Here is a 27,690-nt window from a genome sequence, read left to right as displayed (position 1 = left end):
CACAGGGCGGCAGGTCAGAGCGAGAACCCTAATGCTGACAACTACCGTACAGCCGAGATTCTTATCCTGAGAGGGGCACAACAGGATAGCTTTGCAGAGGAGTTCAGACTACTGCGAAATGGGAAACCAGTCCAACGAAGTAGCCGTTTACTTAGCCTGTCTCCAGAGCTGGACGAGACAGAGGATCTCATTAGGGTCGGGGGCAGATTGTGCCGATCCGAAGACTTAGACCTGGCTTCTGTGCATCCCATCATCTTGGATCATTGCCATCCTACCACTAAGCTTCTGATTCAAGACTATGATACCCGACTCTGCCACCCAGGCCCTGAGAGAGTGTTTGCAGAGATCCGCCGCAAGTTTTGGATCTTACGAGGCCGAGAAGCAGTTCGACAGTATCAACATGCTTGCACAGAGTTTCGTAGATGGAAAGCAAGCCCTTCAAGATGGAAAAGCAAGACTTACCTCTAGCATGCCTACGCATGTATAAGCCAGCATTCTACTCGACAGGCATGGACTGCTTTGGGCCCTTTGTAGTGAAGGTAGGCAGGCGAACCGAGAAGAGGTGGAGAATTATCTTCAAGTGCCTTACAACAAGATGTGTACATCTAGAGACCCTCACCAATCTGGATACCGACTCCTTCTTGATGGCCTTGAGGAGATTCATCGCCCAGGTGAGGGACACCAGCCGAGTTGTTCTCTGACCAGGGAACAAACTTCCGTGGAGGAGAAAGAGAGATGCGGAAGCCCTTGCAGAATTATCCCTAGAACTCCGACTCCAGCTTGCCAAACACAAGATAGAGTTTCACTTCAACCCACCTGGTGCACCCCACTTCGGCGGAGCTTGGGAGAGGGAAATCCGCTCAGTGAAAGCTGTGCTGTACCGGGTAGTCGGCAGTCAAGCCATTACAGAGGAAGTGCTACATACTGTTCTCCTGGAAGTAGAAGGTATGTTGAATGCTAAACCATTGGGATATGTGTCGTCCAACCCTAAGGACCTTGATCCGGTGACGCCCAATGTTCTCCTGATGGGGCGGCGGGATGGGTCCCTGCCCCAAGTGATCTATCCTAAATCTGAACTCCTGAGCAGACGCCGCTGGAGACATTCCCAAATTCTGGCTGACCAGTTTTGGTCTAGTTTCATTAAGAACTATCTCCCGAACCTGCAAACCCGCCAGAAATGGAATGCCATTCCTACAGATATGACCCTAGGATCAGTGGTACTGATGATGGACCCTCAACTGCCCAGAGCATGCTGGTCAGTTGGTGTTGTCACCAAAGTTTACCCCAGTGCAGACGGACACATAAGGACAGTGGATGTAAGGATAACCAATAGAACTTACACTAGACCTGTAGCCAGACTGATTGTTCTACCAGAGGTTCCAGATGAAGATGAGGATTAAGCCCTTATGCCTGTTCCCGGATACTGAACTGATCACCTATTCAGAAACAAATGTGCTGCACACATTTGGGGACAGCTGTAAGAAAGGCAGCGCAGATAACTGTATAATCGTGTCTAAGCACCTCTGGCGCATATTGATGCGCTCCAACACACCCTGAGCGCACGCAACGAGCAGCGCTCTGCTCTATGCAGATTCACAGAACGATGGTGAAGCAAGTGTGTGACGGTGCGTCACTGCTGAATAGTAAGTGTTTCTGTCTTCATCTGCTATTTAGTGATTAAGATGATCGTGTTTGTGTGTTATATATTTGATATTTATCACTAATGTCTGACTGACGCGATGCTAGAGTTATTGTGCTAATCACCTTGTTTATTTTCATTACTCTCCATGTATATTTACATGTTATGCATCCAGTGCTGATATTATTTATCTATATTGTGGATTATATCGTTTGATACTTTGAATCCTTTAAAGGTGCCTTATGTAAAAATAAATAAATTCATACTCCACATTCCATACCAGATGGGGGCAGTATACCTCCAGAAAGTGAGTTGGTCTACTCTAGAGTATGAATATCTTCAAGCTACTCCCCTTCACCTTTACCAGTGAATATGTTCATATTCGTTTTGTTCATATTACATTTTTATTGTTAGTTTGAATTACATTAATTTGACAGACAGCATTCGCTGATGTTGACCAAGCTAGCGCCAACATAACCAGAGCTTCCAACTCTCACGCATTCACCGTGAGACACACGCAAACACTTTTCACACGCTCTCACCCCACACATCAATTTTCTCACGCACAGAAAAATCGCGAAGCAAAGAGGACACGGAGACCGACAGACTAGACAGAGCAGGTTAGTTATGATATAAAAAAATCTCAGCTCTCAGATTCTGTCAATTAAATACCGTTTTGGCGCTTGTAAATGTTACACGACAGATCCCTAGCGCATGTGAACCGATCATCTCTACTAGCTAATAGTAAAAAAATCACGAACACTGAAAGATACAGTAACGTTAGGCTACAACTTACCAAAATGTATTCCTCATACATAATATCGACCAATCAGTGTTTTTTATCATCGTGAAGAGGTCAATAACACAGCTGGAGAACAATTATGTCAGATTTACCTCAGGAAAGCCATTTAATAAACATAATATAGGTCACGTAGTTGGCAAGAAAAAAAGAGCAATAGAGATTGTGCTATGTGTACTATATTACAATACTGTATTTATGAACGTTATATACGTTTATCGAACAGCCTTCGATACATTTCTATGTTATAACTTCCCGAAAATCTACACAAACATATAAAACAAACTTCTAACGAAATACTAACAGCATCTTACTTACCAATCCAAACGAAATGTTGCAAGTTCGAAGTCAAACCTCATTTTTTTCATGTCCATTAGTTGTCTCCAGCGATGGAAAGCAGTGCCAATGTTTACTCTGGTTCTGTTCCTTTTTTATCATATTTTATTTGAATGTAGTAGTGGGCAGTAGGCTACTTTCCACACGATTGACATCAGGTTCAAGTACGCCCACAAGCCGTGCGAGTTATTCGTGTATTGCATGTTTGGCTGGTGGTTATGTTGCCGGCATACCGCCTCCCATGGCCGAAACTGGTATTACGACACCTGTCGGGCCGTGGCTATTAATGCTAATGCTAATTGAGGTTGATATCTCTGCAGCACTATAACTTGACATTTTTTTAATGACATCATCGCCCTTATTTCTTCTCATTCTTTTGATGCATGTAGCTCATTTTTTGGATATTTTTACCTCAATTTTTACATAAGGCACCTTTAAGTACTTCATTAAGTTGAACAATTTATATTCAATATAATCTGTTACACGTGTATTATTGCCACTCACGTTTCACGTGACGCCACCTAACGGCAGTTCGTATATCTCTGACTGTTAATAGTTATTGCATCGGTTACTATTTAGTATTGGAATGTATGTATATGTATATATTGTGATTTCTGGATTTTTTTTTTTAGATTATGTCTCTCACACTGGACATGCACCTACGATGACAATTTCAGACCCCTCCATGATTTCTAAGTGGGAGAACTTGCAAAATAGCAGGGTGTTCAAATACTTATTTTCCTCACTGTAGGATTCAAGTCCGGACTTTGACTTGGCCAACTGTGACTAAAGAGCTTACACATACTGGTGGATTAACCATTACAGAAATAAAAAATGATTTCGGTAATCACCAATAATTTTAGTTTAGGGCAGCTGTGGCACAAACCTTACATTGGGGGGTGGTCTAATACAAAATTTTCATTAAAAAAAACAATAGTTTTCATGCATCACTCCGCCACTCCTTACTATTTGCTGGTTCCTATCCCAGCCAGGGATACGGGGGAGCACTCTGGGTTCGGGCCAAATTCGAGGTCGGGGACCTCCCCTCGGACAGCACGCCAAATAGTCTTTTTTTCTGTCTGATTATATGCAAGTGTGAACTCGTGAAATGGAAAAGGTGTGACTCCAGCCTAAGTGGAACAGAGGGGCTACACAGAAGGATGTTAAATGCCTCAGGGGGTACACCACTCTAAAAAGCTTGGGAACCACTGCCATAGACAATGTTAGTCCCTTTGTCACAGGGCCCTGAACAATGTCAGACTAATTGTTTCATATTACCTGTAATAGGTGTAAGCCAAGTATATAATTCCATTGCCCCTTATGCCCTTATATTCGATTACCATGATTTTGCTGTAAAATATACAGTAAGATTTTTGTTTTTTTCTGTATACATTAGGAAATGAATGAAGACTCTGATACACCAAAAGAGGAGAAACAAGAGCGCTTGTCACGGCATAAGGAAACAATGCAGCGCTCCCAGGCTGAGGAGGAGGCCCAGCTGTTGAACCAGCAAAGACTGGTTTATGAAAGGAGCTGCCGTGCTCTAAAAAGAAGAAGCCTTATCAAGAAGCATGAGTTTGAACAAGAGCAAATGCGGGAGGCAAGAAATAATATGAATCACCACAAAGAATGTCTCAAGCACATTCTTTTGCTCTTGTGAATTTTGAGGTTTCATTTAAACATTAAATTTAAAAAATAAAAAAGTTTAAGCTTGTTTAAGTTTAAGATTAATGTTTTACAGTCTCTTATGTTCACCTCACCAAGGCGGTATTTATTTGAAAATAACAGTTTTCTGTTTTAATATATTTTAAAATGTAATTTATTCCTGTGATGGCAAAGCTGAATTTTCAGCATCATTACTCCAGTCTTCAGTGTCAAATGACCCTTCACAAATCATTCTATTATGCTGATTTGGCGCTTAAGGAACATTTCTAATTAATAATGTTTAAAAGAATTGCGTTGCTCAATATTTTTGTGGAAACCATGATAATTTTTTTCAGGATTCTTTGATAAATAGAACAGAAATCTTTTGTAACAATGTAAAAGTCTTTACTGTCACTTTTAAATGTATTTACAATCAATTTAATACATCTTTGCTGAATAAAAGTATTATTTTTTTATTTTTTTTTAAACTGACCACAAAGTTTTGAAAGGTAGCATGTGTGTGTGTAGATTTTATATAGTGATATTTAGTGTTGATCAGAGCATTTGTGCTATTTCAAATCAGAAACCTGTTACACGTTATCCTTTTTTGTTGATGTCACACAAACTAATGAAATATTATTCATACATGACTTGCTCTTTGTGTTAAAGGAACTTAACAAGAAAAAGACACAAAAAGAAATGGAGCATGCGTTGATGATCAGGCAGGATGAGTCCACCCAAGAGCTGGAACAGCGGCATCTACATACCTTACAAAGGCTACGCTTTGAGCTGATGCGCCACCAGCATCAAACTGAGTTGGAGAACCAGGAGGAGTACAACAGTCGCCGGCAGAGGGAGCTACACAGAAAGCATGCACTGGAACGCCGACAGCAGCCCAGGAACCTTAAGGTAAACATTTTGTAATGGTGGGTAGAACTAAATGTGCTATATAACAAAAATTATACCTAAATAATCTCATCTCATTATAGACATTGGAGATGCAGATCAAAAAGCAATTCCAAGATACATGTAAGGTGCAAAACAAGCAGTACAAAGCTCTGAGGAACCATCAGCTGGAAGTCTCCCCGAAGAGTGACCACAAAGCCATCCTGAAGTCACTGAAGGAGGAGCAGACCCGCAAGCTTGCACAGCTGGCAGAACAATATGAGCAAAGCATTAATGAGATGATGGCCTCTCAATCGGTAAAGTACACAAGCAGCAGAAGAAAATGACGTCAAACCACACAATTTGTCCTCAGAATGTGAAGTCAGTTTGTGGCCTAGGTTATAAACTTCACCTGATAAATGTATTGAAACATATACTTCCAAAAAAAAAGGGTGTATGATTTACTTTCTATTTATAAATTTAATTATAAATTTCACTAATAATTACAAAGAAACAGCATGTAACACATTGAATTAAATACAACATTTTGAAGTTGAAAGACTGAAATAGAATTGTATTATAATAATCTTTTTTTATTTACAACTTTGAAACAGTAGGCTACAGGACTTCACTGAGTGTGTCAAAAATTGGAATGCATTTTTTTTCTTTGGAATTAGAGAAAACCTGTTGAAACAGAAATGGAGTGTTTAATTGTTCTTAAACAAATGCTGTTTTCATATGCAGTCAAAATATGCTTTTTTAATATTCCCCTTATAGCTTCTGGCTAAAACCGTTTGAGAGGTTTCCCTCTAGTGGCTCTGCTAGGAACTGCTAAAATACGATTTACAAATTGAATTTCCAAAACCAAGCCAAAGTTCCTACTTACACCATTTGTCCAAATGAACACTGTTAAGTGTAATTTTGCAGCTTATTTGCAATATTGCTTTTATTCAATATGGAATAGTATAGAAAATCTCAGTGTTTTATATATATATATATATATATATATATATATATATATATATATATATATATATATATAATTGGAGCATATCATTCTCTCAGTTACGTTTAGATGAAGAGCAGGAGGCTGAATGTCAGGCTTTAAGGCAGCAGCTACACCAGGAGATGGAGCTCCTTGATGCCTACCAGAACAAAACCAAGGCACAGATGGAGGCCCAACATGAGCGTGAGTTGCAGAAGTTGGAACAGAAGGCGTTTTTGCGCCGGGCTCACTTGGAACAGAAGGTGAGCTGCTTTTTTATTTTATTTTTTATTTTTTATTAACCTCTGTAATGCATATAGGATAGATTTTGCCATAACTGGTCAAACTGTGAACTGGTAGTAATGAAATGGAAGGAATCTTGTCTGAAATACTGCCCACACTGTTCACAGATTGAAGAAGAGCTGGCCTCACTTCATAAGGAACGGACCGAAAAAATCAAGCATTTATTTGAGCGTCAGGAGCGAGAACTGGAGATGTTTGATTCAGAGAGTGCGCGGCTAGGATTCGGAAGCTTGGCCTCGTTTGACTTTCTCAAGGATGAGGCCAGATGATACAACAGAGGTAAAAGGGACTGTTCAACACTGATGTCTTTGGACACATTGTGCCTGCACTGTCCCTGATTGTTGGATTTACCAAGATTATCCAAACAGTGACCATGCTGGATCAATATCTTTTAACTCATATCGGCTGTGAGAACTTCACTGTATTTCTAAAAGGAGAAACTAAACAGCTACAAACTCAAAAGTGGTTTGGTGGTGCATCATTGAGCTCATAAACCAAGAAGAAATATCTAGACAAACTGACCTTTTCTCCATGCCATTGTCCCACTTTTGGTATTAAATTAGTAATTCAGGATATTTTAGTACAAGTAAGCACTTTGATATGTTGAGTACGATCCCATCATGTTAGGTGGAAATGAAGTGTGAAATGCCTTTGGTGTCATCAAAGGACATTGCGACTGTAGAATGTGTCCTGCGTCTTCACCGTGGCTATTAGCTGTTTTGTATGTATCACAGAGAATGTGACAACTGTTGATGAAAACTTTACGCAGAAGCAGATTTTGAAGCAGTGTCTGATTTTAAAATATGGTGAATACATTAAGAGCTTTTAATTAATTTCATATTGTGGAACCCACGCTTTATTTCTTTTTACTTAGAAAAAGAAGAAAGAAAAAAAAAAAAAAAAAAAAAATGTATCCATCGTTCAGTATCCTAAATTAATTGGCATTAGTTTTATCAGGATGTGGACTTATTACATTGAATCAGTTCTGTCAGAGTTACTGGTATTATTGCATGCACTTTAAAAGACAAATTCAGGTTGTGAAGTGGAGCATGAATCTGTCCGAGATTTTAGCCGTGTACAAATAAAAGTGGTCATACAGTTTTGTTTTCATGGCTATTGATACTGAACATAAGCTTTATCTTTGATATAAATACCCGCCAAATTGCCAAATGCCTTTAAGTTCTGTTGATGAATGTTTTTGTTTTCCTTATTTTGCACAATTTGTTGAATTGTGATTCATTCAATGTGGACTTATCACTGCTCTTGTACAGGGAAAATGTTGCAATTTGTGTTGTAAAATTTTTATATAAATATTTGTATATGATAACCTAAATAGGGTTTACATATGTATTGATCAATCATTGCCAACAAAGACCTATGGAACTCTTGTTCAGTGAAGGCAGAGGAATGCAAACTTATTTTTGTAAGTAAAATAGAAAGTAACTTATATTCTCATGCATCATGTGACAGCCTTCATGTCTGGTGGAGCTATAATGTGAACACCTCTGTGTAACAGAGTTCATGGCTTGCTGTCATTTAAGAAAGACACCACTCCAGCAACTAGTAGAAGGGGTTCAGTTGATTCTTAATTCACAAAAACATGTACTGTATAGGCAGATTTGTGGTGTGTAATAAAAGATTCTTTGGGCCTGACCAACTACTATCTTTTATAAACTCTGACCTTTCCCCTTATTATTCATGAGTGTCTCATAATGTTTTATCAGTGATCATTGAGATGCTTTCCTACTGTCTTTTAGGGCTTCTTCTCCAACAAAGCCATTGCACAAATGAAGTGATGTTTTAACAAATAAACACAATGAAGTTTTGATTGGCTAGTAGCATGCTATGAAGTTTTGACTGGCTAACAGCATGCTGGGAAATATTGATTTGTTTCTTAAAAGTGATAAGAATGAATTTTAATAATTCATTAATTTATTTTGGTTGCTGATATTAACACAGCAAAAGATCTGCATTTCTGTGCATCTTCACGTGCGTACAGTTCGATATCTGACCTCATTATGCCCTTCAACATGTATAAGTAGGATTTAAAAAAAAAACATTGTGTAAATCTCAATCTCAGTTCTTGTATGGCTTGCTCAGAAGATCACTTTAATAATAAAGATTGTACATAATAATAACAACAGTAATGATAATAATAATAAATATAGCTGCAAGCAGCAATTATCGGGGCCAAGTGCAAGAAGATGATAAGACATGCCAACATGGCTGGGAGTGTCAGACCAACTGCAGCAAGGAGCAATTAAAGACATTTTAAGATGTTTTAAGGCAAAATAGCTAAATAATCATATATAACGTAACTAAAAATATGATTTAATGGATTATCACTTTCGACCAATAGGTGGCGCAATTACGAAATGTATGTGGTGTGGTCAAAGTGACGTTATAATGACACATAATAATAATAATAATAATAATTCATTACATTTATATAGCGCTTTTCTCAGCACTCAAAGCGCTTTACATAGAAGGGGGGGATCTCCTCAACAACCACCACCAATGTGCAGCATCCACTTGGATGATGCGATGGCAGCCATATTGCGCCAGAACGCCCACCACACACCAGCTTACTGGTGGAGAGGAGACAGTGATGAAGCCAATCAGTATATAGGGATGATTAGGAGGCCATGATGGACAGAGGCCACTGGGCAAATTTGGCCAGGATGCCGGGGTTACACCCCTACTCTTTCGAAAGAAATCCTTGGATTTTTAATGACCACAGAGAGTCAGGACCTCGGTTTTACGTCTCATCCGAAGGACGGTACTCTTTGACAGTATAGTGTCCCCGTCACTATACTGGGGCATTAGGACCCACACAGACCACAGGGTGAGCGCCCCCTGCTGGCCTCACTAACACCTCTTCCAGCAGCAACCTGGTTTTCTCAGGAGGTCTCCCATCCAGGTACTAACCAGGCTCAGCCCTGCTTAGCTTCAGTGGGCAACCAGTCTTGGGCTACAGGGTGACATGGCTGCTGGCAAAACATACAAAGTTTGGTGTCAATATGTCAAGGCATTGCAGAGATAAAGCCTGAATAGTCATTTTGGCCTCAAATTCTTGCAGCGGTATACAAAAACGGTTTTGTCTATTGACACGAAATCCAAAAATTTTAGTCGGCACGGTCTGGAGATGATACGATTAGATTTTGGTGAAAATCGGACAAACGGTCTAGGATAAGTTAGAAAAAGTAGGTTTTAAAAGAAAATAAAGATGGCGGACAGGAAGTTTGGCTGACTATGGCAATTGGTATCTATGTTTTCGGCATAACCCAAGGAATCTATTAAGACCAGTGCCATTATAAAAGGCAAATTCTTTCAAAAGTTATTAGCATTTTTAGACATTTTGTTATAACTTTTTTTACCACAAGGTGGCGCTGCCCCGGGAACTTTTTGAGTACCTTCAAGGCATGGTACCGATGACTCATACCGAGTTTCGTAACGATAAGCTAATACGTTTATAAAGTATAGCATTTTATATCACATGTCACATATGAAAATATCTCATTTCGTTTTGGAATTATAGACATTTATATGTATAAACACATAAAAAATGACCCACACCTGACTTTGTTTGCATTTTCTTGTCACTTACTATTGATATTTGACATTTGGGCATTAGTACTTAGCCAACAACCTATGTTTCCAAACTTCCTACGGTGGTTTCGTCTCGATCGGTCTAATGGTTTCGAAGATATTGGCAAATGTTTTAAGCGCTAAATCACAACGCTACACAAACCGTAAGGTGAAACCAAGCATATTTGGTAACGTTGGACTTGGCAAGGATTCAGGAACCTAAGGAGATGAGTAGGTGGCGCTGCGCCAAAACGCACCATGTTGCCTCAGGTCATGGTTGTGATGACATACAGCCTTACGTCTGTTTTCACAAGTGCTACGTAAAATTAGTTTGCGCGGTATTCGAGAACGGTTAAAACGAATCAACATGAATTCCATAAATGTTTGTCGGCATGGTCTGAAGAAGATCTGATTAAATTTTCGTGACAATCGGAGCAACGGCCTAGGAGGAGTGACGGAAAATGACGTCAAAGGTGCAATCGAATCGTCTTGAGGAAAGGAATCAGGGGAAAATTTTTTTTTTAGCATAAGTTATTAGCATAAACATGATTGCAAATTTGGACAGTTGGTGGCGCTAGAGGGACTGATTTTGAGACTCCAAATTTGCTATGTTGACAGATCAGACTGTCAGTGTGCCAAGTTTCATAAGTTTCCTGCAAGCGGGTCTATGGGCTGCCATAGACTTCCAGAGCAGAATAATAATAATAATAGGAACGGGAACGGATACAATAGGTGCCTACGCATCTTCGGTGCTTGGCCCCTAATAAAGCAGATAGCAAATTCATTCAATATAAAACAATTCATTCGCACATTCACACAATATAAAACAATAAATTCAAATTTGCAGTCCCTCCATTGACCACAAGATGGTGACATTCCTTACAGAAACACCGACAAGGAGATCAGAACTTGGTAATATTCTACTAAGTATTCAAACCTTTTTCAAAGAAAATATTACTGAAACGTATTATTAACAAATACATGTAATTAGAAGTGTAGGCCTATTGTATATTTCCTTTTCACTACTCAAATCCAAATCAATATCTTGATGTTAACTTGAACATATGGGACAACTCCATCTGGAGAAAGTCTTAACTTGGCTTAAGAGCTAGGCTTACCTCAGAAGTTTAGCGGTCTGGAAGTTTTTACACATAAACCAGGTAGGTCTACGATGGGTTAAAATGGGAGGGAGGGGTGTTATATTCTTATTATAGGATTAAAGGTATTACAATTCCGTGTAGTAATGTTTCCAATGAGACAAACAACCTCCTCATATTTGGATCGAGAATGTTGCTATTTAAGCTCCCATTACGCCCCTTGGCAGAAGACTACTCCCCATTAGAAATGGTTGCTAGCGAGTAACATTCGCCATCGAGATACACCTGTTGACCACACGAGGGATCACGCTAAGATTTCTAAATAAAGAAAGGTTGTATTTGATTCTCTTTTACAGTTCCAGCCAAAAGTTCTGATACACTGCACGTTTCTAATAATATGACCCTTTGATCTAAAGATTTATACTTACAGTAAGTGCTTGAAATTTAGACTTATTACAAATATAAAATTAATTTAATAAATAATTAAATAATTAATTGGACAAGAGTGAAGAAAAAGCACCCATAAAGGACCCATTACTTAAAATAGTCTAGTTTTGTGATTTTAATCCACTGCATAATAGCCATACTTCAATTTGTTTTGTCTTTACTATTATTCTAAAATGCCATCTAAATGTATCAGTCAACAGGATGACTGGTCTTTGTTTCCCCTTTGGGTCTACCTTAAACTTTCTTTAACATTTTCATGTTAAAGTGAACAAATAAAAATTGCATTCAAAATTCAGAATAATAGTCTAAAATATAGACAGTTGTTCGGAATTCATGCACCCTTGTTATTTAAAAAATTAAATGACCCATGAGTCGATAAAAAGTAAATTATTTAAACTGCAGCAGTTTAGAAACTATGAAAAGAAGAGTAATCTTTAAACTGATTAATTCAATACACAAAAAAGAAGCTACCATTAAATTAAACTATACGTTACCTTTAGTTTGGTTATCAAGAAAGTGAATTTGTGAAGGGCCTCAGACCTAATTTGTCACATAACACGTCTTGCTATTAATAATTTATTTGAAATAAATTATTGAATATACAAATATACAAAGCTCAAGACTGCAGTTAACTAAATTATGCCAGGTAATTAGTTGGTGCTGATGCTGATCTAAGCTTGCAGCTGTTTTTTCGAACTCCCCTTATGGTCCATGTTAGCAGTTGGCATGGTCAGAAATAAATGTAGCTTTGACAGCGGAAACCAGACAGAGGAATGTGGGTGTCCGGTTTAGACGCTTTTCACGTGTCAGGACAGGAGTCGTTTGATTGGGGTCACTGCAGCCAAGTGTCATAATTCAGGACCTTGTATGGAACACGACCAATATAAGCAAACGGATGTCTTGATGGCTGTCTTGATAAAAAAAAAAGTATTAAACATTTTTCCTTCAAACATGATAAACAAAGTAATCAAACATTTATGGCTTAAAGAAAATGTAGATTGAAAAGATTGTTCTTTCTATTGCAACCTTATGCAGCTGAATTATTCAGTTTGTGGATGATTTAAAATATTAACTTTGATTTAAAAAGTTAGAAATTATAACAAAGCAAAATTATTTATATTTATCAACTCTAAATGAGGGCAGATCAATGAGTTTTGACATTTCACGTGTTAAAACATTGAATGCACTTTTCTTTAATTTGTAAAATGTATTTTTTAGAACTCAAAACAATATATGCTGTGTGTAAATCATGTTCTGTTTTATCTGTTTATTTCTGAGCTAAACACTATATCCCCTGAAGGTATTTACGGCTGTGAGTGATGAGACGCTTGATAGTTGTTGGCTGTTTGTGGCTATCAATTATTGCTGTAGAGAAGCCTTTATGAGCTGCTGAACTCAGACTATTTACACAATGAGAGCTATTCCAAAACAGTTTAAAACACAGCAGGTGTGAAGCTGTCAACCTCTCATCTTAATGTGTTTTAAATGTTAAAGAGTCTATGAAGCCAAGCTGCCTTACTGCATACTTCTCTAATGTTTTGGCACATTACTGACAGTACTTTCATACAGTTCATTCACTCTGAGGGCATTGCAATGTAGGCCTGAATATACTTTACATACTCAACTATGTACAGGTCATTCAAAATACTGTCCCTTACAAACATCTTGCCACTACCATACATTGAGAATGTCTCATATATTTCTCCACTTTTTGTCTCATGAGATAAAGAAAAAAAGTGACCATATATTAATTTAGTTTTAGGCAGGGTTGTAACCATTACTGACATCGACAGCATTCAGAATAGCGTTTAATTTTTAAACGTATGTTTTCCCTTGTATTTTTCTATAGGATTATTTACCATAATTGAACAAGTTTTGACCCCACCCTCTGAATTCCCTTTGAGCCACTTACATCGCACAGGCATATATAACACGTCCTGTAAGAGAAATGACCAAGAGAGCAAGTATATATATATATAGTACATGTTTCTGTAGACTGTTTGGCTCGGACAAGACTGAGCTGCAGGGCACAACAGGGCAGTCGTCACAGTTGGCATTTGGCAACATTTGCAGGAACGTGCAAATAGGATGCCAAGCAAGTTTTGAAACATTAAGGAAATGGCTCTGAATGCGGTAAAGACCTTAAAGCATAGCAGATTTAATTTCTTCAATAACATCCGACTTTTGCATGGAATGACATTTATTTTATTTATTACTCAAAGCCAATTAGTATTGAATGCATGATGGAAAAAAAAAATATTACAAAAGAATATTTTTTTTACTACTAATTGGCAGTAAATATTGAACATTTATCTAACTGTACTAAAAAAAAAAAAAAATATATATATAGTTTTTTTTCAATTTCTTTATAGAAACATGACATTTATTGAATACAAACATCATTATTGCCCATGCAGGAAAAAATATACCATTTATGAGTAATGCCTTTAAGTGGTGTATGGGGAATGTTGACACAGCAAACTTTTTTTTAATGTTTTTTATTTATGAAAGGTTTTAGCAATATTTAAGCAAGTAAGTCTATTGTGGAAATATATTTAGTAAAAGCTCAAAAATGGAAAAAGTAACATAACTAGAATTTCAGGAAAATCTACAAAGAAAATGTCAGTGGTGCATTGAAACTTGTTCTGGGTGCTTGCAATAGTGTTACTATCCAGTTGCTAAGGTGTCTTCAGTGGTTGTTAGCATATTGCTATGCTGTTTCTAGAGTGTGCTGGGTGATTGCTATGTGATTAAGTACTGGCCCAAGTCAAATGAGCCCAGGCCAAAGTGATTCATTAGATCTGGCTCTGGCCCCTCCTTCAATACAAGTTTATGGGGTATATTGTACTGTTTTATTTATTTTGAAAAGTTTGAAATATGAGCCGTTGTTTTGGACTTCAAAAATTGTAGTTATTGATTTGTATAAAATTACAACATGTACTGTACAAAAGAAACAAATGAGAAAAGTTTGTCTGTGTGTTTATGTGTTAGTATGAGAAATCAATGTGACATGTAAGAACAAATTTTATGTTAAACTTTTCAGGTCAGTGATATAGTTAAGCATTGTCTTAAGTTGCCTGGCCTTTAGGCAAGTTTACTCAATGAATGATACAAAAAAAAAAAAAAAAAAAAAAAACATTTAAATAAAGAGATGTTTAAATGTGGCAAAAAGGTGTTTGAGACCAACATAGATAACATTGCTAGACAAAAAGCTTTTATGCAGAAGGGCTTGTCCTCTGTCCCATGACTCTGCTCAAATTGTGGGAGTAACTTCTGTTAAACTGTAAACAATCAGTGAAAAGTTTGCTCTGTGAATGCAATATGCATTTTCAAAAACTGGGTACAATAAGATGATATTATTCTACTGACCCTTCAACCATCGAACATTAAAAATATTTTTAAAATATTTAACTGTAGTAATATATCTATGTATTTTGTAAAATATGTTGCCTTAATCAAAAATGTTCATTAACTGGAACATTAAGTGATCATATTTCAGTGATTTCTGTAATTTTGACAGACAATAAATATTGTGTTTCCTGCTTTAGAAGCATTCCAGTAAACACTGCTCATAAAATCAGAAGTGAAAAGGGAGACGATTATATTTTAACACATCTGTGAAAACAAACCTGGAAGGAGATGTGAGGATTTGTGGAGAAAATCAAGAGATTCTTAGAGCAAAAAAATTTATAAAAAATCGGGGGAGCAGACCACAAATGTGCAGTACATGTTGTCTTTATTCATACTGTTACAGTGGAATACAAAAGAAAAAAAGGTAAAAGCGCTCTTGCCATAGATATTCTTGTTACACCATGTCATCCTCAACTGACAGATAAATATTATTTGTAGCACAACCTTATGATTTGAAATTATTTGTTTCAGTGTTTTTGAGTGAACTTCTCCAAACCATAAGTGCCTCCCATAATCTAAAAAGTAGTAGGCTTATTAGGAAAAAGGTGCATAGCCTCTGTGACAACTAACCTCTGCCATAGGAATACACACACATGCATCCACTACATTTACATTTACATTTTACATTTAGTCATTTAGCAGACGCTTTTATCCAAAGCGACTTACAAATTAGGACTAAATTAAGTGAGTCATCGTGAAGAGGCAAAAACAATGCAAGAAGTGCTCAAAATACAAAGTGCAGGCATTGCTCAGAATAGCATAAGCCAGACAAGGGAGGATTAAGGGAAAAGGAAAGGATTTTTTTTTTTTTAAGAGGGTAAGTGCTCCACTAGTAGCCATTAGTATGTTCATTCTTAAGGAAAATGGTTTTAAACAGTACCCGATTAGGGTCCCTTGGCTTGTAACAATAGCAGAACTATTTTTGCAACTCTTTTTTTCCCCATAAAGAATTATGTTTTGAACTGTGCTATAAAGGACATTAATGGTAATGGTGTAATAAGCAATACATTGTTATAAGCAATAAGCCCCAAGAAGCCATGGTTTACAGTGAATTTAGAACAGCTAAGGGTCGTTGTTAAATCAACTAAAACACTTTGTTCTAAATTCACTGTAAATCACAGCTTCACTGGGCTTATTGCCTTTATAAAATGGTTATTTTGCATACCTGGCAAGGTTTCATAAAATAAACAAGCAGACACAAAAATGTAAAGCTATTGATAAACAAAATATTCTTCCGCCATGCAATGTAGTTCTTCAGAAGTGGAATGGTTGCCAAACAACGGACAGACGCTGCAGCACAACACAAGACAGTGGTGCAGTAATACTGATGTAATGAGGCCACAGGTATGTTTGTAGATTAATTTACAACGGCTTTAAACATGGCTCAACAAATTATATTAATCAAGGACTGGAACTATCCATTTTGCAAATAACCATTTGAATAATACTTGATCATTTATTTATATTATTATTATTATTTATTGATAATGTTTTGATATCTTCAAAATCCTCAATAATGTCTTTACATCATTATGTGTGTATTTTGGTATAAGTGAGTGCAGATGATAAGGTTGTTGGTCATCTCTCTGGGTAGAAATACACCTGTTTTTTTTTCCATTGAGCAGTTATTGTTATGATAGCCAGAAGAAGCAATTGTAAAATGACAGTATGTGAACCCTTCATGCTGAAATATCCCAAACAGTTGCCTCAATGTTGAAAGCCCAAAATTCTCTGGAATGTAATGCTGTAGTATGTTTTTTTATTTCTATAATAGCCAAACCCATTTTTTATAAGAGGATGTCCATATAATTCTGGTCAAGTGTACATTTTCCAGGCTTGCATGCAAAACATTTTTGATGTCTTCTTTTTGTGAAGTTTTGCTGCTACAACATTGTAATTTTCCCACCCACAAAAATGAATAAAGGCGAACCCTACTCACTTACACTTCCAATGAAAGTGTGCGTTAATGGTTTTCATTATTTGTAACTTCACCATTATAACACAAGTAGATATATTCAAGCTGTATTTATACTGTACCTGGTAGACAGACAGAAAGTCCACTGGAGAGTTCCTAGTCACTGCAGTACCCAGTCAGATCACAAAAATACACAACAAAATAAACGGATTACAAATTATCATTGTGTCATTCCATCCAAATCATAACTAAACTTTTAATTTAGGCAAGCTAATTCATTTCCCTGATCATATTCACAGTGTGTGTGAATAACACACTATTGGTTGTATAAGCTGAAGTTTTTTCAACAATGTACATAAAGTACCTAAACCATTCTTTTGCCTTATAAAACAATGAATGAATTAAAACAATATATAAGAAAACGAAACACCAACATGAGTATCTTCCTGTATGTCTAAAGAAACAAAAGTGTTTTCCAAGCACATGTTTTTGCTAAAGTGGTAGATGAGCTAAAAACACTTTACCCCCCTTTACCATTTACCCTGGCCTCAAGTAACATCAGGTCATTTTTACCATCATGCAAAGTCCATCATCATGCAAGTCCAATGTCCTCTTAAGTCCTACTGATTACATTTCTTTCACATTGTTGATTTAGCTTGAAGACCCCTTGAATATATACATGACCCTTGATATTGTAATTACGAACAATAACTTAGAATTGATATTAAAATACTTTTTTTTTGTGTGGGTCCCATTATATTGTTAGTTGTATTAAATTTAGTCAGAAATTTTCGCACATAAAAAATAAATACGACCTCACGTTGTGTCAATCACATTTACACACTGCCTCCGAAACTTTCATCCGTCATAAAAAAATCCGGATCAGGTTAGATTTTCTGCGTTTTTCGCATCCGTAGCAAGCATTTTGAATAGTGTTTTGACAATTCAGAGCCACCGAATCACAAATACTCAGTGTGCAAGGACCTTTAGCCTTGAAGTTCAGTGCAAACTCACTAAGGGTCTGTGTGCAGAGTTATTTCATGCCTATTCCATGTCACATTCAAAAATGGTAAAAGTCTGGCAGCAGAGTTTCCAGATGGATTCCAAAGTGACTTACCAATTAAGAGAACAATAGCAACAACAAGTGCAGTGACAAGTCCCAGTTAGTCTAGCACAGTAGCCTACACATAGCATGTTTTTTTTTTTTTATTAAAACAAAGATTTAGTATCATTGGATCAAGTGTTTACGAAAAAGATGGATCTTTAGCAGTTTCTTGAAAATGCAGGAAACAGTCAAAGTAAAGGTCAGTGAAAGTGATTTTGTGTCTCTTTGGGATGATGGCACCACAAGGCACCGTCCACTTGCAGAACACAAGCTTCTGGAGGACACATAGATCTGAAGTAGTGAGTTTAGGTATATAGGGCTACCTTTAAAGACCACTTTTGCTGCAGCATCTGGATCAGTTGCAGAGGTTTGACTGATGCTGGAAGGCCTGCCAAGAGAACATTAAAATAGTCTAGTCTGGATAGAACAAGAGCTTAGACAAGGAGATGTGTAGCTCCGATAGGAGGGGCCGGATCTTTCTGATGTTGTATAAGGCAAATCAGCAGGATCACACAGCAAGGATGGTTTGGCTGAAACCATAAGCAGTTCTGTCTTGGCAAGGTTGAGTTGAAGGTGAAGGTCATTCATCCAGCAAGAATTTTTCATCAGGTAGGCTGAGATGCGAGCAGCTACCGTCAGATCATCTGGCTGGAATGAAAGGTAGAGATGTGTCATTAGGATAGTAGTGATAGGAAAAGCCATGTTTCTAAATGACAGAGGCAAGGCAAGGCAAGTTTATTTATATAGCACACATACACAATGGCAATTCAAAGTGCTTTACATTGAAGAAATTAAAATAATAAAAAGAAATAAAAATAATTAAAAAATAAAAAATAAAATACAGTACAGTACAAACAGTCGGACGAACATTGGCACAGTGCTCATTCATTAAATGCATAGCTAAACAGATGTGTTTTGAGTCTGGATTTGAAAGTGACTACTGTAGGAGCACATCTAATCTCCTCTGGAAGCTGGTTCCAGCTGCGGCTGGCATAATAGCTAAAAGCGGACTCGCCATGCTTTGAGTGAACCCTTGGTATTTCTAGCTGATATGATCCTAATGATCTGAGTGATCTGTTGGGTTTATATTCAGTGAGCATATCTGCAATGTATTGAGGTCCTAGGCCATTGAATGATTTATATACCATTAATAATACTTTAAAATCAATCCTAAATTTAACTGGGAGCCAGTGTAAAGACCTGAGGACTGGTGTGATATGTTCATATTTTCTGGTTCTGCTCAGAATCCTGGCAGCAGCGTTCTGTATGAGCTGCAACTGTCTTATGGTCTTTTTGGGAAGGCCAGTGAGGAGTCCATTACAATAATCCACCCTGCTGGTGATGAAAGCATGCACAAGTTTCTCTAAGTCTTGTCTGGAAACAAAGCATCTAATTCTTGCAATATTTTTCAGATGATAGTATGCTGATTTAGTTATTGCTTTGACATGACTACTGAAACTAAGGTCTGACTCTAGTGACACACCAAGATTCCTGACTTGATTTTTAGTTGTTTGACCCCTAGAGTGAAGGTATGTGTTCACCTTGAGAACTTCATCTTTGTTTCCAAACGCAATGACTTCAGTTTTGTCTTTGTTTAACTGAAGAAAGTTTTGACACATCCAACTGTTGACTTCATCAATGCATTGGCACAGGGAGTCAATGGGGCTATAGTCATTAGGCGATAGGGCTAAGTAGAGCTGTGTGTCGTCTGCATAGCTGTGGTAAGCAATTTGGTTCTTTCTCATTATTTGGCTCATTGGGAGCATATACAGGTTGAACAGGAGTGGCGCAAGAATTGAGCCTTGAGGGACTCCGCATGTCATGGATGTCCACTCAGACTTATGGTCTCCTATACTCACATAATAACCTCTCCCATCTAAGTATGACCTGAACCATTTTAGGACTATCCCAGAAAGCCCCACCCAGTTTTCCAGCCTGTCAAGAAGTATGTTGTGATCGACAGTGTCAAATGCAGCACTGAGGTCGAGTAGTACCAGCACCGATAATTTGCCTGAATCAGTATTTAAGCGAATATCGTTTATTATCTTTATGAGCGCTGTCTCTGTGCTGTGGTGCGGTCGGAAACCAGATTGAAAATTGTCAAAGTATCCATTCGAGCATAAGAATTTGTTCAGCTGATTGAAGACAACTTTTTCAATGATCTTGCCTAAGAAAGGAAGATTTGAGATCGGCCTATAGTTGCTTAATATGGTCTTATCCAGATTGTTCTTTTTCAGGAGGGGCTTGACAACTGCAGTTTTCAGGGAGTTTGGAAAACTCCCAGAGAGAAGTGAAGCATTTACCACTTCTAGAAGATCTGCTTCTAAACTGTTTAACACACTTTTGAAAAATGATGTGGGAAGTGTGTCAAGAGCGCAGGTTGATGTTTTAAGGTGCTGTACGGTTTCTTCCAAAATGTTGCCATCAATTTCTTTGAAGTCAGACATAGTAACTACTTTCTCAGGTGGTCTGATCTGTCTGACCTCAGTGCAACTCAAGGATGTGCTGATCACCTTTCTGATATAATTGATTTTCTCAGAGAAGAAAGAAGCAAACTCACTGCACTTGTTCTCTGAGAGCATTTCACTGGGAATCTGGCTTGGGGGGTTTGTCAGTCTCTCTACAGTAGCAAACAGTGCTCTACAGTGCGTGTGTTGTTTAAATTGCTGTTTATAATATTTGAGAAGAAAGTCTGTCTAGCTTTGCCTAGTTCCATATTGAAAGCATGGATGCTGTCTTTGTAGATGTTATAATGGACTACAAGTTTTGTCTTTCGCCACATGCGCTCTACTTTTCTGCATTGTCTTCTCAGATTTTGCACTGCTGTTGAGTTTCTCCAAGGTGCTTTTTGTCTGCCACTCTTCTTCCTGACTTTAACAGGAGCAATATCATCAAATACACTTTTAACTTTTGAGTTAAAAGAATCAAGGAGAAAATCAACAGAGTCTGCAGATATGCTTGGTGTTAAGGATATAGCCTTCATAAATAGTACACTAGTGTTCTCATTTAAGCATCTCTTCTTGACAGACACAGATCTAGCTTCAGTGGCAGGAGAGATCAATATATCAAAGAAAATACAGAAATGATCAGACAGTGCTACATCCTTAATAACAATCAATGAAATGTTTAGACCCTTACTGATGAGTAAATCTAGAGTGTGTCCACGATTGTGTGTGGGTCCATGTATATGCTGAGTCAGATCAAAAGTTTTTAAAACAGAGCAAAAAAAAAACAAACAAAAAAAAACAATAGATGGGTGGAATCTAACACAATCATGGTCTTACTGTAGCAAAACCAAACTTTGTGCAGCCACAGTGGCCTCACAAGGATCAAATGAATATGGGAAAATATACATTATAAACGGATTAACTTTTTTGCCACTTTTAGTGCAATCATATAATCAGAAGACTCGGCCATTACGAATTTTTTAAGTTACTTCTTCCCATACCTTGTTTGCCATGATCACCTGCTTTCCACATGACCTGAAATCACAAAACAATTTTTTTTTTTTTTTTTTTTTTAACTCAGTATTACATTTACACATTTCAGAATATGTTCCACTGGGACAATGCAAAACCTCAACTGACTATGATCTGGAAGCTGAGCAGGAAAGGCTAACTAGAGGCTAGAAAGTAAATGTATATGATTTACTGTGACTTAGCTGCATCAGTTACACCTAGGTCATCAGTGTCCGTTTATCTGGATCAATGCAATTTTCATAACCAATGATCAAAAGTATCCTATTATAAAGGGTGCCTATGATGACCCCCAGGCCATCCAAAATGTAGATAAGTTAATTTCTTTATCAGAACACAAGCATTCTATAAATTTTTATTTTATAAGCCTAATTTGCACCTATATGCATTATATAGCTACGTGTTGGCAAGCAGATGTGGCCAGAATATGCAATTCATCATGCTGTGTTCTAGTCTTCATGTTCTAGGCTATCATTATCAACAAATACAGTAGTTTACTGAATCCGATTTCTTAAAGCTCACCGCTAGGGGTCGCTAACCTCTTACAATAACAAAGGCGTAGGTTGATGACGCATAAGCGGAATTATGAAACTTGTCGTCATGCCGATGGATCTAATAATGTTTATGGATGAGTGAATACATTGATGTTTTTTAACATGACTGTGGTATGAAGCAGATTGCGATTGTTAATGAGAGACATATATCAGCACCACACGCGAGTCCCGTGGATATAAAGGAATAAGTAGTGGTGGGCAGATCGAGGCTTCGTGGAACACTGAAACAGTTGAAGCAAATATACCGTATTGTGCCGAGGCTTCGAAACAATCCGACACCCGTCTCCATGGTGACCCCTAGTGGTCAGAACAGTGTAAATGCAACAGAAACCCGTGCCAAACATGCATAAAAACACCTTTTCCAAATATATTCCAAATCTATTTTTTATTGAAAGTAAAATCTTTCAAATGCAATTATCTAATCATCTAATAAGATTATCAAGTGTATATTGTGACGTGCCTCTAGGCCCGTACTACTATAGCGGGTTGTGGGGGGGACTTTGAGGTAATCATAATGTGAAACACCTGCAGAGAATTATAAAAGGTGATGGTTCTTTTATCAATTAATTATTTTATCAATTGTCAGGGTTTAACAATCAAAATAGTTTTTTTTCTATGAATGGCTCAGCAAAACAGGCCAATAAGACTATTAACTATACCATTATTCATTTTAATTATACTAATGTCTAATTAAAACATCTACAAATATATAAAACGTCTACAAATGTATAAAACGTCTACAAAGGTAAAACCCACAGACACTTGTTCATTGGTTCTCAGTGACTCCTCCTGATTTATGGGTTGACAGAGATCATCAAGTGTTTCGAAACAGTTATGACGTAATGAAGCCTCATTTACTGAAATCATGTGACTCTGGCAGTTTGATACACGCTCCGAACCATTGGTTAAGAACAAAAGATTTGTAAAGGCTTCAAAGCTTTTTGTTTTGAAATTGCCATCACTAGGAATAAGGACATTTCACCTGTCCAATAAAGTACATGCAAGAGCGTCGTCTCTGTGAAGTCGAAGTTAGTCTCGCACGTGGAGCTCTCTGCATCTCGAAAACGCCATGCCAATATTGATCCTCGTTTTATTTCTCCTTTTGTCCCAAAGTCTGCTTGCCATGATCCATAAAGTTGGAATGAAACAACAACAGCGTGAGTGTGCCGCTAGACGTTATGCAGTTGTCCACGTCTGTCGCCATAGTTACTATGGCAGTACAAGCGGAAACCAGGGATAACGCGGATATTACGTCATTGACAGGTACAGCCATTATTTAAAATTGGGATTTCTCTGAAATTAATCATCTTTGGGAACTTTTGGGATATTGTGAGTACACAACTGCAGGAAATAAATCACACTGTGCAAGTGATTTTTGGATATTTTATTACAAAAATCTTACATATTGTACCTTTAATGGTCTTGATAGAGTTAGCCACGTTAACCCTTACGAAAATAACCATGGTTTAACTACAAAGAAAAAAACTAGACAAAAACATGAAAGGCCTATTTGTAGTAAAACTGTGGTTATTAAAATGGTAATAAATCTGCCAAAAACGTGGTTACTACAATTTTACTATAATAAAACCAAGGATATTTTTTAAGAGAAGAGTTTTCAGCTTCCAGACAGTGTTTCAAAATGTCCTGCCATTTTAGAGATTGATTTACTGAGGGATACTATGTATTAACGAAGATTTTATACACAACTGAACGGACTTTGATATGAATAACAAGTCTACTAAAGCTTGTTTTTATGGAGGACCAAACCTGCAGAAATTAAAAATGAATAAATAAATAAATAAATAAATAAATAAATAAATAGATAGATAAATGAATAAATAGATACATAAATGTGATAAGTTTGGAATGCCAAATCAGACTTAATAATAAATAAATAAATAAATAAATAAATAAATAAATAAATAAATAAATAAATAAATATGCGAAGAAATGTAAAAAAACAAAAATAAATTACTATTGATACTTTTAATTCCTTATTTATGTATAATTATATTTTATTCCACATTTATTTTTATATTGACCAAGTTCAGAGGCTGTCATATGTGGATCAACTTACTTTGTGTATTTTTAACAGTTTCAATATGAAAAATAACTTTTATATTGATTCAATGGATTAATTGCATTTTGAAAAAAAAAAAAGTGTCATGGATTTATTGCATTTTTGGGAAAAAAGAATCCGTTTTTATAATAAATCTTTGAAAATCAAAATCTGGATTTGAATTGTTGTTATAATCTAAAGATGCTATGTGAAAGTTTGAAACATAAATAGTGGTTTTCATCTTGCCACTTTCTTGGTAAAGAAAACACATTTTTACTCAAATTAATCAAAATGGATTTGTCACGTTTTGGAACCAAACTCTTCAAATATAGATTGAGCCTTATTAAATTATTCAGTCAAGATCAGAGATTTATTTTCCTTTGTCATTTGTTGTTTGATTATCATTAATGACAGACTGCAGCAGGTATATTAGGCTGCTGTCATATTAAGAGCTAATGTAGGGATCTAATATAATGATACACATTTTCTTTTTCAGCTGTGAAAGTTTACTTAAGACATAACCACCTGTGTTTCCTTGAATAGTCTCCTGAAATACATTTTTGTGTATGCATGTATGCTCGTATCCGAAGCCAATTTGCTTATCCATTTGGGCTCCAACTCGAAACACGCACACTGAAATGTGCTTTTTAATCTGCTTTTAATGCGCTTTTTAATGTGCTTTTAATAACACTGTTTAATATCAAACATGTACCGCAGTTTAAGAGTAGACTACATTTTACAACACACACTTATTTGCCTAATCCGGATGTTAAGTTTGGGCTTTTAGAGAGAAACGCAAGTGCACCACAGTGAAGGATTTGGACTAGTTTAAATACAATCGGATTATTAGGGTCCATGTAAACGCAGCTTCTGTCTCCACCTTAAAAGGGATGATTATCAGCCCATGACCTAGACACACATGAAAGACAATACTTATTACACTCAAGAGAACCGCCAAAGAGAAAATGTCAACAAAACTACTTCTCACTGGCACCAACCTTTCCCTAACTAGCTTACTACTTGTTTGTCTTGATGACACCCAGAGCAGTACAACCATCCCTTGTCTTTGCTCATAAATACTTTCCGTATACACAGTTACTCAACATTAAACTTCAGGTTAAATGATGAAACTTGGGGGTGTAAAAACAGCTGATAACACATTAAAGCAGAACACATACATTTGTTATTAGGTTAAAGGGCATACTATGGGTTAAAGCAGTCCAAAAGGACCATGTGTGTTTCACTGGCTGGAATAGAAATGGGATTTTCCAGCATCTAAACTCATGTTTCCATTTAAGAAAGTCCTAATAGAAAATAACTAAAAATATATAAATACCAGATATGAATCTTAAGATGTGGAAAAGCATATTGAGGAGGCTGAAATTACAGCTTGGTTAACTGAAAGGTCAGGCTAAGGGGAATGACTCTGAGTATACTTGCATGAGGTAAGCTTTCCAGCAGGATCAGGGGAAGGTATCTGTTGGTATAGAGTGTTATGAGTGTTATTTTTTTTATGTAAAATCTTGCATCACAATAAGTGTATTGTGATTGTCAAAACATTTTAGTACCTAAAATGAATTTGATTAGGTTTAGTGACAACATGTTACAATGTTTACATGGTACAATTATAAAATATTAGGGTAAATATTAGGTATACAAGATAGGCGTTAATTTTTCTCAAGAAAAAAAACAAACAAAAAAACACCTCACCTAATGCTGTAAACATACTGAGAGCCCTATCAGCTGGTAGTATTATTTAAGGTTAAAAATAACTCAAATTAAATATAATGCGTTTTTAAATAACAACTTTAATGATATAATTAAAAATATAGGCTAATAAATATGTAATATAGTAGGCAACACATATTTAGCAAAATACTCTCAATAGTTATTTTTTTCTAGCCAACTAACGTGCTAGCTATATTATGGTCATTAAATGGCTTTCCTGAGGTAAATGTTGTGACATTTTGTTCTCCAGCTGTTTTATTGATTCCTTCCACGGTTGAAAAACACTGATTGATCGATATATTATGTAGGCTATGAGGAATATACATTTCGGTAAGTTGAACTGTATCTTTCAACATTGTTCATTAGTGTTTATTTACTAGCTAGGGATCTGTCACGTCACATTTACAAGCGCCAAAACGGTATTTATTGTTTGAATTTCGTAATAAAATTGACAGAATCTGAGAGCTGAGATAGGCCGTTTCTCAATACCAAGTAGCCTACGCAAACTTCGGACTTGACAAGTTCGACTCAGGAGAACGAACTCCCGAGGACGGGATCGAGGACGCAAGTCCGATAATTCTGCAAATGGAACAGCGGCGTAGTAGTCCAGGCAAAGTAGCGTTTTAGGACAGACTAATTGTAAAAGAATTTTTCTAACAATGGACTTCATTGGTGACCAAAGTCTACAAATTTTATTTTATTTTTTGAAAATTGGGCGCCCCATTGGGGTGTATTGTTGCCTGGCCTTATTGGCACACATCTCGGATTGATGAGAATTTAACATATTTCCTCAACTAGGATTTCTTAGGACTTTTAGTATGTTGTTCTGGACACCTCATAGAAAAGATCTATGCTGAAAAAAATTCTTTTACAATTAATTCTATTTTTGGCTCCAAAATGAGTTACTTTGCCTGGACTATTAGGCCCTACTTGATAGCGTCACTCAACTCGCTCTGGCTACTCCGGTTATCTCTTTATATATATTTAGGCTACAATAAAACAAAATATGTTATAAACCACCACTCTGCCTCTTTTCATTTTCATTAAAAAAAATCTTAAACATATTAATGGCCACACAAATGTGGTTCAGGCAATGCAATTGATTATCTTCACTGATATGTATAACAACACGAAATATAAAACACAACCCTGACTCTTTTTGTTTTCATTTAAAAAAATATGATACATAAAAAACATTATAATATCATCATTAAAACTGACATTTAGCAAAAACAGACAGGGTTGTGTCATTTTATTTTATATATACATACAGTGAAGAGAATGTATATGTATAATAAAATATTTTATATGTTTTATATATATAAAATAAAATGACATAACCTTTTTTGTTAAATGTCAGTTTTAATGATCAATAATAGCCATTATAAAAGTATAAGTAGCCTAAAAGGTATAAGAAGCTAGCAAACGATTCAGTCAAACATAAGTCAGCTCTCTAGGCCAGTGGTTCCCAATTCCAGTCCTCGTGACCCACTGCTCTGCACATTTTGTATGTCTCCCTTATTTAACACACCTGAACCAGATCATCAGCTCATTAGGAGAGACTCCATGAACTGAACTGAGTGTGTCAGATAAGAGAGACCTACAAAATGTGCAGAGCAGTGGGTCAAGAGGACTGGAATTGGGAACCACTGCTCTAGGCTACAACGTTAAAGTTCAATAGACTAAATATATAAAGCTATGAAACTTCACTTTGCCCTC

The 27,690-nt window shown here is 36.7% G+C and overlaps 1 protein-coding gene across 1 annotated transcript; it reads left to right on the top strand.

Moving 5' to 3' along the window:
* The first annotated feature begins 1,542 nt into the window (after positions 1-1,542).
* LOC311294061 (serine/threonine-protein kinase TAO3-like) lies at positions 1,543-6,978 on the top strand. Its single transcript, XM_084414713.1, has 6 exons — positions 1,543-1,643; positions 4,171-4,374; positions 5,088-5,327; positions 5,408-5,620; positions 6,369-6,551; positions 6,699-6,978. The coding sequence occupies exons 2-6, from the start codon at positions 4,174-4,176 to the stop codon at positions 6,858-6,860; spliced, it is 999 nt and encodes a 332-aa protein (XP_084270839.1). The 5' UTR covers positions 1,543-1,643; positions 4,171-4,173; the 3' UTR covers positions 6,861-6,978.
* Positions 6,979-27,690: the final 20,712 nt, after the last annotated feature.

This window comes from Rutilus rutilus (assembly GCF_951802725.1).
Source record: "Rutilus rutilus genome assembly, chromosome: 7".
Taxonomy (NCBI): domain Eukaryota; kingdom Metazoa; phylum Chordata; class Actinopteri; order Cypriniformes; family Leuciscidae; genus Rutilus; species Rutilus rutilus.
The sequence above is the reverse complement of the archived record's forward strand: the minus strand, read 5'-3'. Positions and strand labels throughout refer to the sequence as shown.